Source organism: Mastigoproctus giganteus, chromosome 8, assembly GCF_048544385.1.
Source record: "Mastigoproctus giganteus isolate SK-2022 chromosome 8, ASM4854438v1, whole genome shotgun sequence".
Classification (NCBI taxonomy): Eukaryota; Metazoa; Arthropoda; class Arachnida; order Uropygi; family Thelyphonidae; genus Mastigoproctus; species Mastigoproctus giganteus.
Window position 1 is genome coordinate 209,464,506 of NC_143582.1, and position 15,478 is coordinate 209,479,983.

The 15,478-nt window shown below is 36.3% G+C and overlaps 1 protein-coding gene across 1 annotated transcript in view; it reads right to left on the reverse strand.

The window, feature by feature from the left end:
• Positions 1-15,120, reverse strand: part of Dhc36C (Dynein heavy chain at 36C) — a 592,122-nt gene extending 577,002 nt beyond the window's left edge. The window contains exons 1-2 of the mRNA XM_090380456.1: positions 14,932-15,120; positions 6,222-6,502 (exon numbers count right to left, since the gene is read on the reverse strand). Of these exons, the coding sequence (XP_090236582.1) occupies positions 6,222-6,502; positions 14,932-15,120 (470 nt within the window). The remainder of the gene's footprint in view (positions 1-6,221; positions 6,503-14,931) is intronic.
• Positions 15,121-15,478: the final 358 nt, after the last annotated feature.

Sequence of the window (15,478 nt, forward strand, 5' to 3'; positions counted from 1 at the left end):
GGAGAATTACCTGAAGATCAGAATTTAAGGAATTGGTAGCAGATTTTCGAGAAGTTGACGCTGATTGAGCAGGACAAGGTTTCTCAAAATGGAAAGTGGAATGCAGTGTGCTATCATCGGCAAAACTATGGATAGGATTTCCAGTCAATGGAAGAAGGTCATTAATATACAAGAGGAAAAGAGTGGGGGAAAGAACTGAACCTTGGGGGGGACACCGGAATTAGTGGAGAAGTTAGAAGACAGAGAGCCATCTACCATCACCCTCAGTGAGTGATCAGAGAGAAAACTGGATAACCAATTACTAAAAACAGTTGGCAAACCATAAGATGGAAGCTTGTTTACAAGACCTTTATGCCAAACACGATCAAAAGCTTTTGAGATATCAAGAGCAACTACTTGAGTTTCACCGAATCTTTCCATTGAATTAGTCCATAAATGGGTAACATAAGCCAGAATATCACCAGTGGATCGACACTGATGGAATCCATACTGGCAATCATTGATCAGAAGGAAGGTTTCTAGGTAGTTTAAGAGTTGGCGGTTAATTGATTTCTCCATTACTTTAGAAAGAGTAGAAGTAATTGCAATGGGACGATAATTGAATGGGAGGGATTTGTCACCCTTTTTAGGAACTGGCTGGATATGAGCAAATTTCCAAGCAGAAGGAAAAACACCTTTGGAATAAGAAAGTGAAAAAAGGTGGCAAAGAATAGGAGTAAGTTCAGGAGCACAGGTTTTGAGAACAAGTGGAGAAATACCATCAGGACCTGGAGCTTTCTTAGCATCGAGATTCATCAAAATCCTTCTGATATCCTTTTGACGGAAGACCACAGGAGGCATTGAATGGAGCGTGTTGGGAATGGCAGGAGGTGTTTTACCAAGATCATTAATACATGAGGTGGAAGAAAAATGGGATGCTAGCAGGTCAGCTTTATCCTTGGCTGAAGTGACAACAGAACCATCTGGTTTGGACAGAGGTGGGAGCAGAGATGGGCAAACGTTGTGGCCAATAGCTTTGGCAAGAGACCAGAATGCTCGGCTACCATTAAGGCAAGAAGCAAGTTTTCTACTCTTAGCCTGTTCAAACTCTAGTTTGGACTGATTAATAAACTGCTTTACAATTGTTGCGAGCTTTGGTGTAGGCAGAAAATGAAATTGAAGAATTAGAAACAAGCCAATTACAATATGCAACATTCTTCTCTTGAACAGCCTTAGCACATTTATTGGAAAACCAAGGTTTAGATATAGGACGAGATTTTAAAGTGGAGTGTGAGATAAAGGATTCCATTCCTGCAAGAATAATTTCACTGACACGATCTGAGCAAACGTTGACATCAGAAGTTTTGAAACAGTAATCCGACCAAGGAAAAGAAGAAAAGAAGTCTCGCAGGTCATCCCATTTTGCATTCTTGTAAAATATCAAACAACACGAGGTTGGGAATAGCCATGAGATAAAGGTTCCATTGGAGAAGAGACAATCACCAAGTTGTGATCTGAAGTGCCTAAAGGACCTCTCACTTCGACCGTGTACTTAGAAGGGTTGTTTGTGAGAAAAAGATCAAGCGTATTGGCTGTATGATTAGGATTGTCCGGTATTCTTGTAGGTAAATGAACAATTTGTGCTAAGTCATTAGTAATTGCAAAAGCCTCAGCATCTCGATCTGCTGGGTCGGTGTGACTAGAAAACGGAAGCCAGCTGGAGTTGTGAACATTAAAATCGCTCACCAAGGAAAATTGCCTCACTGTTAGGAAAGTTGTACTGGAGAAAGTCAAGTTGCAAAGAGAGGAAGTCAAAGAGCTCCAAGTGATTAGTGGAGTTGGGAGAACGGTAGAGACAACAGATGAATTTGACACAATGAGGTAGAGAGATTTTAAGCCAGAGAAGATCAAAGAGAGGAGATTCCAAATTGCCAAGTCTCTGACAGGGAATATCAGAAAGGACATATGCACAAGTACCACCTTTGAGGCAAAAGGAATCATACAGTGAATAATTTGGGCATCTGAGATGAGCAGTAGTTGAATCAACCGATAACTGAGATTCTGTCAGAAAAAGTACATGGGGTTTAGCAGCCTGCAAGTGGAAATGGACATCGTTGAGATTAGAATTGAGACCACGTATATTTGTGAAAGGCCTCCATAGCCGAATGGGCAGGAGCGGGATTGCAGTAGCACACGCTCTTTGAGTAGACCGGGGTTCAAGCCCCTGACTGCTGAATACGGTCGATCTGCCAACCCGCACTGGACCAGCGTGGCAGATTATGGTCCATTTCCCTCAACATGAATTGTTGAGGAGGCTTCCATCCTGCAGTGGGTTGATAATGGCTGCACTTTACTTTATATTTGTGAAATGAATTAGGAAGTGCTTGGGAGGTTTAGATCTTTTTGCAGATAAGCTTGCTCTATTAGTTTGACAATTTATGGTGTATTCAATAGTAAGAAAAAGTTGGTGGGACATGCTGTATGAAATATGAAATTTTTGGATATGGCGTACACATGGTAAGAATATACCCAGATCCTTGACATAACGTGGCCTCGACAATGCTCCCCGCATACACACTACTCGGACTTCCTCCAGTCACTATCTGGCAGAGTAGAGGTAGCAAGATTTTACACTAGCTGATCTGGAAGCCTCCTTGAGAGTTACCAATAGGTTCGGTCCGGTGTACTAACTAGCAGCCGGCCTGTGAACGCCGTTTTAGAGCTGTACCCTCGAAATGTAAGGAATATTGGATCTCGCCACGACGTTCATCATAACCTCAAAAGTCATCAATCATACTACATGATGGAAGATATAGGGAAGGGTTGACCGGAACTTAGCTCTAGAGACTAAATATGGGTTCCACCACTTCAAGCCTCCAATAAGCAAAGTGGTGGTATTTCACCGGTTGATGAGAGTCATCTACCACCTAGTAAAATATACATATATATATATATATCAATCAATAACAAATGAACACAGCACGCACAAATTGCACAAGTGAGATACAGAGTAACAAGCTTAAAAAATAGGAATGAAAAGAAGATTCTGAAAATTTATTTGTTTTTTTTATAACTGAAGATTTCAGTGAAGGGAACACACATTTCACCATAATAATGTAAAAATGTGAACATGTGAGCTTGCATGAGGTGATAATAGTGTGTTTCTGAGTTAATCCATGAAGTTCTTTACAGAAAATTTCATTTTGTGAAATTTTCTGTAAAGTGACAACGACTAGTAAATCTACCAAGAAAAGGAAAGCGATCGATTAGGATCAGAAAATTAAAATAACAAGGATGTGTGAAAATGGTTAAACATTAACAAGTATCGCAAGGAATTTAGATTTATCAACAGCGAACACTATTGAACACTAATAATAAAGGACAAAGAAGACAGAATACGAGAAGCGGTGAAGTGATTGGCACCAATGAAGACAACTATAATAACCAAGGCTACAAAACACATATCAGTTTTTATAGTACAAAAACATGCATGTTGTTTTTTTTTTCCCTTTTATATTTTCTTTTCTTATATGCCACTCTGGCTACTTTACCGCTGTTCCCCAGATAAAGTTTTTAATTGAACTAATATACAATAAATATATAGCTATTTTTCTATATGGTATATATAACTAATATATAAAAAATATATAACTAATTAATTGAAAAATATATAACAATTTTTCTTCATTCTTCTGAGGATATATTATGTGGTTTTTGTAATTTTGGCATATCAGGAATATAGTAGCCCTAATTAATTTACATTTTTATAATTACAGTAAGTCCCCGACATACGTAAGAGATATGTTCCAGGACTTCTTATGTAAGTCAAGCTTTACGTAACTCTGGAATGAATAATAAAATACTGCTACTATAAGGAAAGATATAAAAACAGCCAGCATGTAATTTAAGATTGACACGACAGAGGAACCAAAAAAATAAAAGAAAAGAATGAAAATAGAGCTAAAGCTAAAACAAAATACTAAAAACAAAGGCTACTGTTGCGAGTAGACAAAATATATAGAAAATGTTTTATAAAAATTATTTGTTTATAATGAATACTATGGCTTTATGGCAAACCACAGGTGAAAACAGATTATAGACAACCTGCCCTCGTATTGCACTAATAGCCCGAAGTGTGGAAAAATTATAAATATAGGAAAGTTAACAGTATATGAATGAAGAATATAAAGTAGTTGCTCAAGTTATCTGGGAGCATGATTACCATCCATACTAGAGATGGCCCTGGACATAAAAATAAAGGTTGCAAGTAGAAAACAGTTGTAAATTAAGGAATGGTAACTATAGTATCTAATATATTTCAAATGAAGATAAAAAAAATCTAAGATGATAAAGCTAAATGTAGGAATATGGCTGACTAAATATAAATAACTAAATACAAACTCACCCTATACTCGACAATCATACTGATAGGAAGCGATCAAATAGGATAAGGTAGGTATAAGATACACAATGTGCACACTAGCGACTACCATATCGAAAGGCTGGAAGTTTTGAAGAATAAATGAATAAATAAATAAGAAATAATTAGAAATGCGCCCAATAAACACAAAGACCATAATGTGAGAGATCACTTAGCTAGGATGTATAAAATTGAAAAAATAATAGATATAGACTAATAAAATATAAATAAAATATTAAAATATAAATTAAAAAAAAAAATATATATATATATATATATATATAAGATAATTTAGACATGCGCCCAGAAAATGTCAAGACCATATTGCGAGAGAGCAGTTAGTAAGGACAATATGACTCAGAAAAAATAATAACAATAGAATAATAAAGCAAGGATGAATATACCCCATATATAACTAATAATAATAATAAATGTAATAAATGTCCACAGAATACTGTAGACTACAGTATTCATTTTACTTGTATGAACATCCTACAAGTAGCATTCATAAATACTGAACATCCTGCAAGTAGCATTCATAAATACATATTTTCTCCTACAAAGAACTGTAGCAACTAGGTGTCAATATATACACATATCCAAACTATATGGAGACACACAGAGGACATATCAGCTAGTTGATGAAATGGTTGAGGCTGAACTGATCTGAAAAGAGCTTTCTTTGATTTATAAATAATATTTATAAATAATATTTCTAATATATTTATAAATATTTAATATATATTAAGTAATAGTAACAGGAATGTCAAGGAAGCCACAAGCTTTTACTGCACTGGCCAAAAAAAAAAAACAAGAGTATTTTCTTATATAATAAATGTGTATATAATAAATTTCTTATATAATAAATTATATATTATTTGCTTCCCTCCTCATATAGGTAACTATCAAGTTGTAAAAAAAAAAAAAGTAAAGTGCAGCCGTTATCAACCCACTGCAGGATGGAAGCCTCCTCAACAATTCATGTTGAGGGAAATGGACCATAATCTGCCACGCTGGTCCAGTGCGGGTTGGCAGATCGACCGTATTCAGGGGTTTGAACCCCGGTCTACTCAAAGAGTGTATGCTACTACACTCCCGCTCCTGCCCACTCGGCTACGGAGGCGGTGTATATCTCTATCAAGTTGACCTTTGATTTATTCAAACTATCAGCCTCAACTACCTGAGAAGGCAACCTGTTCCAACAATTAACGACCTCGCTGGCTAAAAGAAAACTTCCTATAATCTAGTCTAAACCTCTTCCCCTGTAATTTGAATTTATGTCCCCTAGTTCTGGAATTCTTTATAACAGTGAAAATTCTGCCTTCATTCATTTTATATATATTCATTCATTGTATCTTTCTATACATTAAAATAATTTTCCTCCTTGTGATATTTTTGAGCCAATGGGAGAAGAGAGATGCGGGTTACATGGTAATACATAACAAATACTAAAATACATAACAGAAGCTTGTTTTAAAAACAAGCTTGTGGTAAAACAAGCTTCTGTTTAAGCATGGTCACTCACTATGTTTATCTAACATGACCATGCGGTACCATGCTTGATTTCCATATGTAACATATTTATGCATTCATAGCAAAGGAAGAGAGACACACAGTGTTGAAAGCTTCTGTAAGTATTTTATTTTACTTTATCAAAAGAAGCGAGCGCAGCCAGGGGGCAAAGTCGCCTAGTATATATTAAATGCATATACAAATATATATTTAAAAATAGTACCTATATATAAATATATATTTTAATAAAACTAAAATATATATTACAAAAATATAAAATATTAAACAATAAAATAATAATATAGCTTACTTATGTTTAAAACTGAAATCAACGGCTGCATCATATAGCTGAAGATATGGGGCTAATTTTTTTGTGATGTCCCTTATAGGGTAACTTGTAACTTCCCATTCATAAGCTTCTTCCTCTAAGTTGAACTGATCTACAGTCTTCATTGCTTCATTTAGCCACTCTTGCATACTCCTTGCATTCTTCTGATAACGTTCTACCTCAAATATATCTCCTTGAGCTTTTAGGTTCCCAACTTCCTTGTTGTATTTATTTAGCTCGTCAACAAATTTATCTCTTCTTACCTGAAATAAAATGACTTTTTAATTTTTCAAGTGTATCATATGTAAATAAAGACTTACTTATTTTATTTAATAGAGTTAAATTCGTATTCAATTCAATGGAATGAATTTACCTTTCTTTTCTTCCTCCAGGATCCAATCACACATTTTCAGGAACCATACATACTTTTTAAATTTAATTAAAATAATCAAGAGTTAAGTACAATAAACTGAAATAAACAGCTGTGACTGTTGCAGAAGGTAAGAATGGCCAAATATTGAAGGAGGGAATATATCTATCTACTAGGACTCCCAGGAATAATAACTATCAGACAGAAAAAAGGCTCCAACAGAGCAGTAAAAGAGAATTTAAGCATGGTAAAAATAGAGGACAAGACATCCATTCCATAGAAAAAGTAACTAAGCATAGAAAAGGAGAAACGGTGTTTCATTTTCCCAAAAATGCTGCATGGTTGCTTTGGCAGCCTGCAGACTGACATATATTTAACACAAAAAAGTAAAAGACAAATGATTAAACATGTTTTCCTTTTCAAAGCATTTCTACCTAGTTGATAAACTTTTTCCATAACTGAGAGATATTTTTAAATAAATTAATTAATTAATTTTCTGTTTATACTCTGGGATGACCACATGGTCAGAGGAGTTCACAAGATACAGAGAATACAAGAAAGAGCACCATATTTTGCAGTAATGGGATTGAACTCCAGTCACTCAAGATGGGTATTTATGCACTCTCCCACCTGACTACTCAGCTACAATGGCATAAACATTCAGTTATCACTTCAATTTGCTTTTATGAAAAAAAAAAAAAAGGAACATTCACAACTGGTTTTAAACCAAAATTATGATGGACAAAGTTGTTAGTAAGCTATTCAATCATATTGAAGATACTGCTAAATCAAAAATTTATGTTCCACCTGCATACAAAGAGAAAACAAGCTTATCCTCTACACTAATAATGTAGAATTCAAGATAAAATTCAGTACAGTATAACTACATACATAGTTGGTGGTGTGTGTAAGGTATCATTTTAATCCATGTGTGCAAGTTGTGGCATACAGTGTCCATTTATGCTCATTTATATCTAAAACAACAAAAACTATTCATCCTGTCAAACCTCCTAGCTCTATAAAGCTTGACTGGACACTCAAATCCTCTCAAGTCAATTAGTAGATAGATCTGCAGACACTATGACTGAGCACATTAGCAGGGCCTAGTCATGCACTCAGCAGAAAGATATACTCAGACCCTCAGTGGCTGGTGACTAATCACAGCTGCACTCTCTTGAAGAAGTACCCCAACCAGAGAACCCGCCAGGAAATAACAATGACTCCCCGAAGCCCAAAAACTAAACAGTAATTAAACTAACACCCATCATGTTCCACCCACCTAGTATGCTGGTATGCTTACCAACAGCCCTTCTGACAATACCTATGACCCACCTAGAGATGTAAAATGACCACATTACCACAGCCAAACCCACCTCAAATTCCTTAGGATGCCTTCGAGCTACCAATATTGATTGCCCTCCTCCCCATCACACTATTATTCCTAACCAGATCTCCTTATCCTGGTAAGTAACAGCCTCCAAACCTCATCTGACACTGGCCAAGAATTATAGCATCTCCATAATTTCCACCAGAGTCAAGATTTTTGCCTACAGATTTGGACCAAGAACATCTCTTGAATATATTTGGTGAATATTTATTGAGGAACATAATCTCTCATTTCAGGTTAAACAGCTTAAAACTCAGCAAACAGGCTATGCCTCCTTCCTTATAATTTGTTTATTCGCTGTCTACCAAAAGGCTGTAGATTAATGCTTCGAAGAAACAAGCATGAATGCCCACATTCCAGTTATTTTCTAAAAATGTGCACAGCATAATTCGCAATTATACCAGTGAAGACCCACATCAGCATAATCATCAAACTGATACCATCAGCTTGCATTCACCAGCGATAAAGAGTTTGAGAATGCTCATCCCTACAGAGACCTCCCTAGCCAAATGGTCGGGAGCGGGAGTATAGTAGCACACACTCTGAGTAGACTGGAGTTCAAGCGTCTGAACAGTGCAGGTTGATCTGCCACTTGCACAGGACCAATGTGGCAGATTACCATCCATTTCCATCAACATGAATTGTTGAGAAGGCTTCCATCCTGCAGTGGATTGATAATGGCTGCTGCTTACCTTTTTTGTTTACCTTACATCCCAATATGGTCAAGAATTGATAAACTCAAAAGCCTGCCTTGAATAAAAATACTAGATGTATAAAAATAAATTAAAAAGATCCCTGGAAATTACACAATCAGAATCTTGCACCAAAATGTTAGAAGCCTTCACAACAAACTGGATGACCAAATTCTCCTCGCTAGTGACATTGACGTCCTCTGTGTCACTCAGACCTGGCTTGATAAAGACCAAGAATTTTTTATGTCCTGTGCTCCAGAAGGCTATAAATCCACTTTTACTTCCATAGTTGGGCAAAGAGAGGCAGTGTTGTAATTTTCTTTTTTAAGAGCCCACAGGCCTCACTTGGTCATGAAGTTTCTAGCCAAACACCAGCAGAAGCTCTTGCTGTTAGAAAGGAGGCGGCAAAGCAACTAAGCAAACCCTTAGCCATAATTATGAGAGCGTCCTTGGACTCAGGGGAGGTTCCCATGGACTGGAGATGTGCAAATGTATCCCCAATTCACAAAGGGGGATCAAAGGGTGACACGAGTAATTACAGACCAGTTAGTTTAACTTCTGTTCCGGGTAAAATAATGGAGTCACTGGTTAAAGATGCATTGCAGGATCATCTAGACAAGACTGCAGCAATAATTCAGACACAGCATGGGTTTGTTAAGGGAAAGTCTTGTCTGACAAATTTGATAGGATATTATGATGTGGTTACAAAGGAACTGGATGCAAAAAATAATTTTGATATCATATATTTGGATTTCAGGAAAGCTTTTGACACTGTTGCGCATGGAAGACTATTGTACAAATTGGAGCTTGTTTGTTTGTTTGTTATTTGGTTTTTAGGAGCATTAGCAACTAAGGCCATATTGCTCCGGGATATGCGGTGGTCATTCCTTGACCTTTCCGCATACTCCGTATTTGGTGGTGACGGGCTCGAACCCCGGTCTAATCAAGAAGCATGTGCTACGCACTGCTGCTCCTTCCCACCTGGCTACGGAGGCGCCCACAAATTGGAGCAGAACGGTATTAAGGGTAAGTTGATACAATGGATAAAAGGATGGTTAAGTGGGAGAAGACAGAGGGTGGTAATCAATGGGTGCTGCTCTTCGTGGACTAATGTTATTAGTGGAGTCCCACACGGTTCGGTGTTAGGTCCACTGTTGTTTTGTATATTTATCAATGATATTGATGAAGGTATATCAGGCTTAGTGTCGAAGTTTGCAGATGATACAAAGGTTGGCAGGGTTGTTAATGACAGTAATGGCAGTGTGCTACTGCAACAGGATCTAGATAATTTGGGCAGATGGGCTAAGAAGTGGCAACTGAAGTTTAACCTTGACAAATGCAAAGTACTGCATATGGGTAGAAGTAACCCCAGAGAAATGTACCAACTGTGTGGTACTACACTTAAGGTGGTAGAAAATGAAAAAGACCTGGGAGTAATTGTGCAGTCAGATATGAAGTTTTCTGAGCAATGCAGACAGGCTGCCAGGGCAGGTCATGGGGTTTTGTCAATGATATATAGGAATTTTGCTAGCAGGGAAAAGGAGGTGATTATCCATCTGTATAAGGCAATGGTCAGGCCACGCCTTGAGTACTGTGTACAGGTCTGGAGGCCTCATTTTAGGAAGGATGTAGATTTACTTGAGCGTGTACAGAGAAGGGCAACAAGATTGGTGAGGGGAATGAAGGGATCCTCTTACCAAGAGAGGCTTAAGTTCTGCAAATTGCAGTGGCTGGAGACTAGGCACCTGCGCGGTGATCTGATTGAGGTATATAAGGCCTTGAATGGGTTAGCACGCTGATGGGATCCTTCCACTTGTTCAGATTATGAATCTAAGGGGGCATAAATTTAAATTAAGAAAAGACAGATGTAGAATAGATGTGCGGAAATTTGCCTTTGGCCAGCGGGTGGTTAATTGCTGGAACAAACTTCCATCTGTCGTTGTGGAAGTTGATAGGTTGAATAAATTTAAGGAGGAACTGGACAGGCATTTGGAGGCAATGGTGTGATTTTTTTTTTTTTTTTTGGCTGATGCTGCATAAGCTCATACACTTGCTTTCTTGCATCACATGCCATTACTATTATTACTACTACTACTACTACTACTACTCTCAGCTACCACAGTCTCCTCATAGATGTAACTGTTATATATATACCTTCATACAAAGCCATCCATGAAATATCAACTGAATCATAAACCAACTTCATCGTTGCACTTCGGCTGTGGAGACTTTAATCTTCCTCCCCAGCTAGCTTCAGCAAATGCTCCTATCAAACCTATCTTGTATGGGTTACAAATGATCAACAATTTCCTGACCAGAGGTAACAACACCAACTAGATTTCATCCTTGTCTCCTTTCCTTGCACACCTGACTACATACCAGAGACTTATTTCAATTCAGACTACAAGCCAATGTTGTTCTTTTACACATACCTGCTCCAAACTTCAAGTTGTGAACTCAACTAATACCAGAGTGATAGTTAGTCCCAGATTTTTGAGTATTGCTAATGTGTTGAGGATGCCTCTGCCATCCCATGGTCAGTCTTAGAAAATTGTGATCTTGAAATTACAGTAAATTTGCTTACTAGTTGGTTTTAGAAGACTGCGACCATTGCAGCATCAAAGAGGATTTCTATCATGCCTCGGTTCAGAGCATGTGGACTTCCCATCTTAATATGAGCTTCATGTTAAAACAGCATCTGCACAAAATGTGGAAGCAGTTACAAACTGTTCAAGACAGGATAGCTTACTCTAGAGCCCATGCAACACTTAACAAGCAGAAATCTCAAGAAATTAAGCACTATATGGATATAACCCTTCATAGAGGAAAATGCCCCTACTCTCAGTGGTCTTCTGATTTCCCCCTAAATCTTGAACCTAACCAGTGGTTTGATTTTATATCTAGATTTGTCTTGAACCCGGAAAAATGTACTGATATTCATATACCAACAAATGGAATCCCACCTGGCACACTGAGTGTAGTATTGATCTCCAGGGGACAGTTTATTGCTGCCATTAATTCTACACAAGCTTCTGCTATGGCAGGTGCAGATGGAATCCCCAGTTTATTATCAAATGTCTTAGCCCATATATTTTGGATCCCCTTCTATTTTTAATGCTATTCTTTCAAGTCATTTCTCTTCCCAGCAATGAAACATCTATGAAGCCTATACCAAAAAAATTCAATCTCCTTCCTACTCTTCTTAAGCATTACAGCCAATCTCCAATGCCTCGAGTCTTGAGAAGGTAAAACTCCTTGAAAAGGTACTCCTCCCATCTCAACTAAGCAACTTCTTCCACATCAGTCCCCCTCAAATTCAAAGGGAATACAGACACTGCATCCTTGAGTTGTATTTCCCTGTCCCTGGTCGTTCTTCTCGAAGCTCATCTTAATGCCACAAACCAACAATCCCATCTGATATGATGGTGGCTTGCCAACTTATTCAGTTTTATGATGAGTAATGAAACACTTACTATTTCTGCTTCAGTGCAAAGAAACCTGTTCTGTATTACAATATAAAATTATTTGTTTCCACCTATATTTATTTGTATTGTGTCATATGTAGTTGCACTGTACTTTATGCTGTACTTCATTTTATGCTTTCATATATGTATTTCTTAATGTTGGATTTATCAATGTTCTGTTATTATTATTATTCATCCATTTCTCTTACATACCGTATTATCACTGTTAACCCCTGGGCTGGTGGGCATGAAGGGCAATATTGCAATGTATTGATTTGTATTATTATTATTGCAATAAAGATTTCAAAATTCAAGAAGAAAGCAATATGACATCATTACAATATCTCATATTTTGTAACCCTACAAGAGTTGCTTAGCCTTGCACTTTCGAATAAATAACACTTCCCAAACAGAGAAGACTATTTTTACTTGTTCTCTGTAGAGCTCCACTCGCACAGCATTATTATGGGAATAACTACAGTGAACTGCTGCATACCTAAGCAAACGTACCTTACATACCTATCTACAATTTTAAAAAATAATAGTAGTGATTTTGGTCAATGGTTCTTCAGCAGTTCAATTTTAATATTACTAGAAGCATGCATTACCCCTTCCTTAAACATACACTCACTGGCCAAAAAAATTTGCAATTGATATTAACAGATAACTAAATTTATGGTATGCAAATGTAAGTTGTCACATGATATGATCACAAGTTCTTGGTATTAGATAAATACTATATGTTTTCCTGGGAATTATTAATTAATATGTTTGTGGATAAGACAGGTGATCATCCTGATTTTCAGAAAGGTGTTATTGCTACAGCACATTTAACAGGAGCCACATTTGAGAAAACAAAGGAAATCGCCGGTGTTTCAAAAGCAATCATCTCAAAAGTATATGAGCAGAAAATGAAAGGAGAATCTAAAAGCAAGAAATGCAGCAGAAAGTTGGTAATCCAAGAACAAGACTGCAGGAATTTAAAGTGAATTGTGCATTGGAATATAGAATAGAATAGTATCTTTAATTGCAGCATGATATACATACAATTAGTCCCATTACGGCATGGTGGTGCCAGGGGTTTACAATATAAGGCCCAATGTGCAGAAATGACTAAATTGCCTAAATCTAAAAATTCAATTTAGGCAAAAAAAAAAAAAAAAAGGACTCATTTCCAACTAACTACGTGGCAGGAGTTGAACAATCTTGGATTTGGTAGTCATGTGCCTGTACAAAAGCCACTTCTTTTTTTGCAAAAATCCAAAGATTTAACTGAAGTGGCACCACCAATGCCAAGACTAAACTGTTTTTGGCTAGTACTTCTTGAAGTACCCTAGTTCCTTCAGGCATACTTTAATGTGTGATTTTAACTTCTTGTACTTAAAATTCTTTTTCTTCTTGGAACTAGTCCAAACACACTTACTAATTATGATACAAAAGAGTAGCATCTATGTTAGTAATTTGCTAATAAAAGTCATTGTCTTATAAAATGACCAGAAAGTCTCAAAACAGCCATCAAAACAGCCATCAAAAGTCTCAAAACAGCCACCAAAGAAATACCCTTGAGTTTCAAAGAAATAACAGATTTGCCTTTTGATGATGTTACTTATATTAAAATGATAGCAATTTAGGTTCTCCTGTGGACTTATCATCTCTTTATTACCTCTAAAGGCAATCAATTGTCTTATAAAATGAGCAAAAAATCTCAAAACAGCTGTCACAGGGGTACCTTGAGCTGCAAATAAATAGCAAATTCACCTTTTTGATGTTACTTTATATATTAAAATTATAGCAATTTAGACTGTCTTATGGATTTCTCTTTATTGTGATTATAAGTGAGGACCAAAGGCCTCGAGGACCTAAAGTTGGTCCCTGTCAATCAATTAAAATGTCCCAAGACAGACAGTGAATGCAGAAATGCATACAATTTTCTAATTTTTTTTTTTTTTTTTTTTTTTGCACCCTTGTGATAATGTTCTATTTCAAATACATCTTCACTGAATTTCTGGAAAGAAAAAGCCAGATGGGTGGGAAGTTTACATGTGATGGATTATTTACATTTCCCTATAAGGAAAGAGTTTGACATCACACTGCCTCCTCTACAAAAAGTATGAAGAAAGGAAAAAACTTTTTATGCCTGAGAAAGCGAGGTTACGTAGTATTTTTCAGACTGTGTACATCATCCTGCAAGATGCAAACAAATAAATATCTGAAACTACTTTTTTTTTTTTTCTTTTTTTTTTTTTGTTAGTTTTGGCACATTGGCTTCTGTGGCCATAAAGCACTTCCCAAAGTTTTTGCATTTTACTCTGATCAAAGCCCGAGGCAGGATTCGAACCCGCGACCTTTGGTTTGCCAGGCAGGCACCCACCTGGCTAGCCCGGTTGGCTCTGAAACTACTGTAATTGATACTAAAATTAGTTCCCAATATGCAAACAAATAATCAAGAATATTGAATACCTTCAATTAAATATTATATTTCAGGAATTATGAGTTGGCAAAATTAAGATTATAAAGAAAAAATGTTTGCACAAAAACATTAAAATTCTTGATTTCTTCATAGGTATTTGATATATAAAGATATTTAGAGAATCTGCTATATAAAGATATTTGCCACATAAAGACATATTTGCTTAAACATTATTGATGCTTTGCACTAAGTTATTCATCTAAGTGAATTTCCCATAGTCTGAGGGTTTCAGGCCCTTTTTAAACATTACCGATGCTTAAAAACTAAAAAGAATTTCATATGCTAAATGCTTATGCTATGCTACTGTACCTTTAGTAATGCCTGGAAATCACTTTCTTTCTCTGCAGCCATTTCTTTGTGCTTGGCAAGAATATCAGGCATACGAGAATGCCAGCGATAAGGGTCACTATTCATTATATAATCATCAGCAGTAAAAGAAATAAGACCTGATAGATACAATATCCTTTTAGATAACCCTATTAACTTTCCTTCTAACATATCAAGCAATTTTTCCTCCACAGTTGCAACGTATTTCTATTTTAAACAAAGAGACAGATAGACAGATTGCAGATTACATTTTAAATAACTTTTTTAAATAAGAACAATTTTGTAATTATTTAATATGACAAAAAAAGAAATGTTTTAATATTAATAACAGCAAACAGCATTTATTGTAAATTATCAGTAAGAGTAAAATTTACCTTAAAAGTAAATTTAGTATAATTTATCATCATTGAAAAGTATCAAAGTGGAGTAAATGGCTCCACTTTGATACTTTTCAATAATATTGAGGATTTAGCATTAATTTTAAACTGTAAACTATTGCAATAATATATGGTTTTTTGCTATTTGGAAA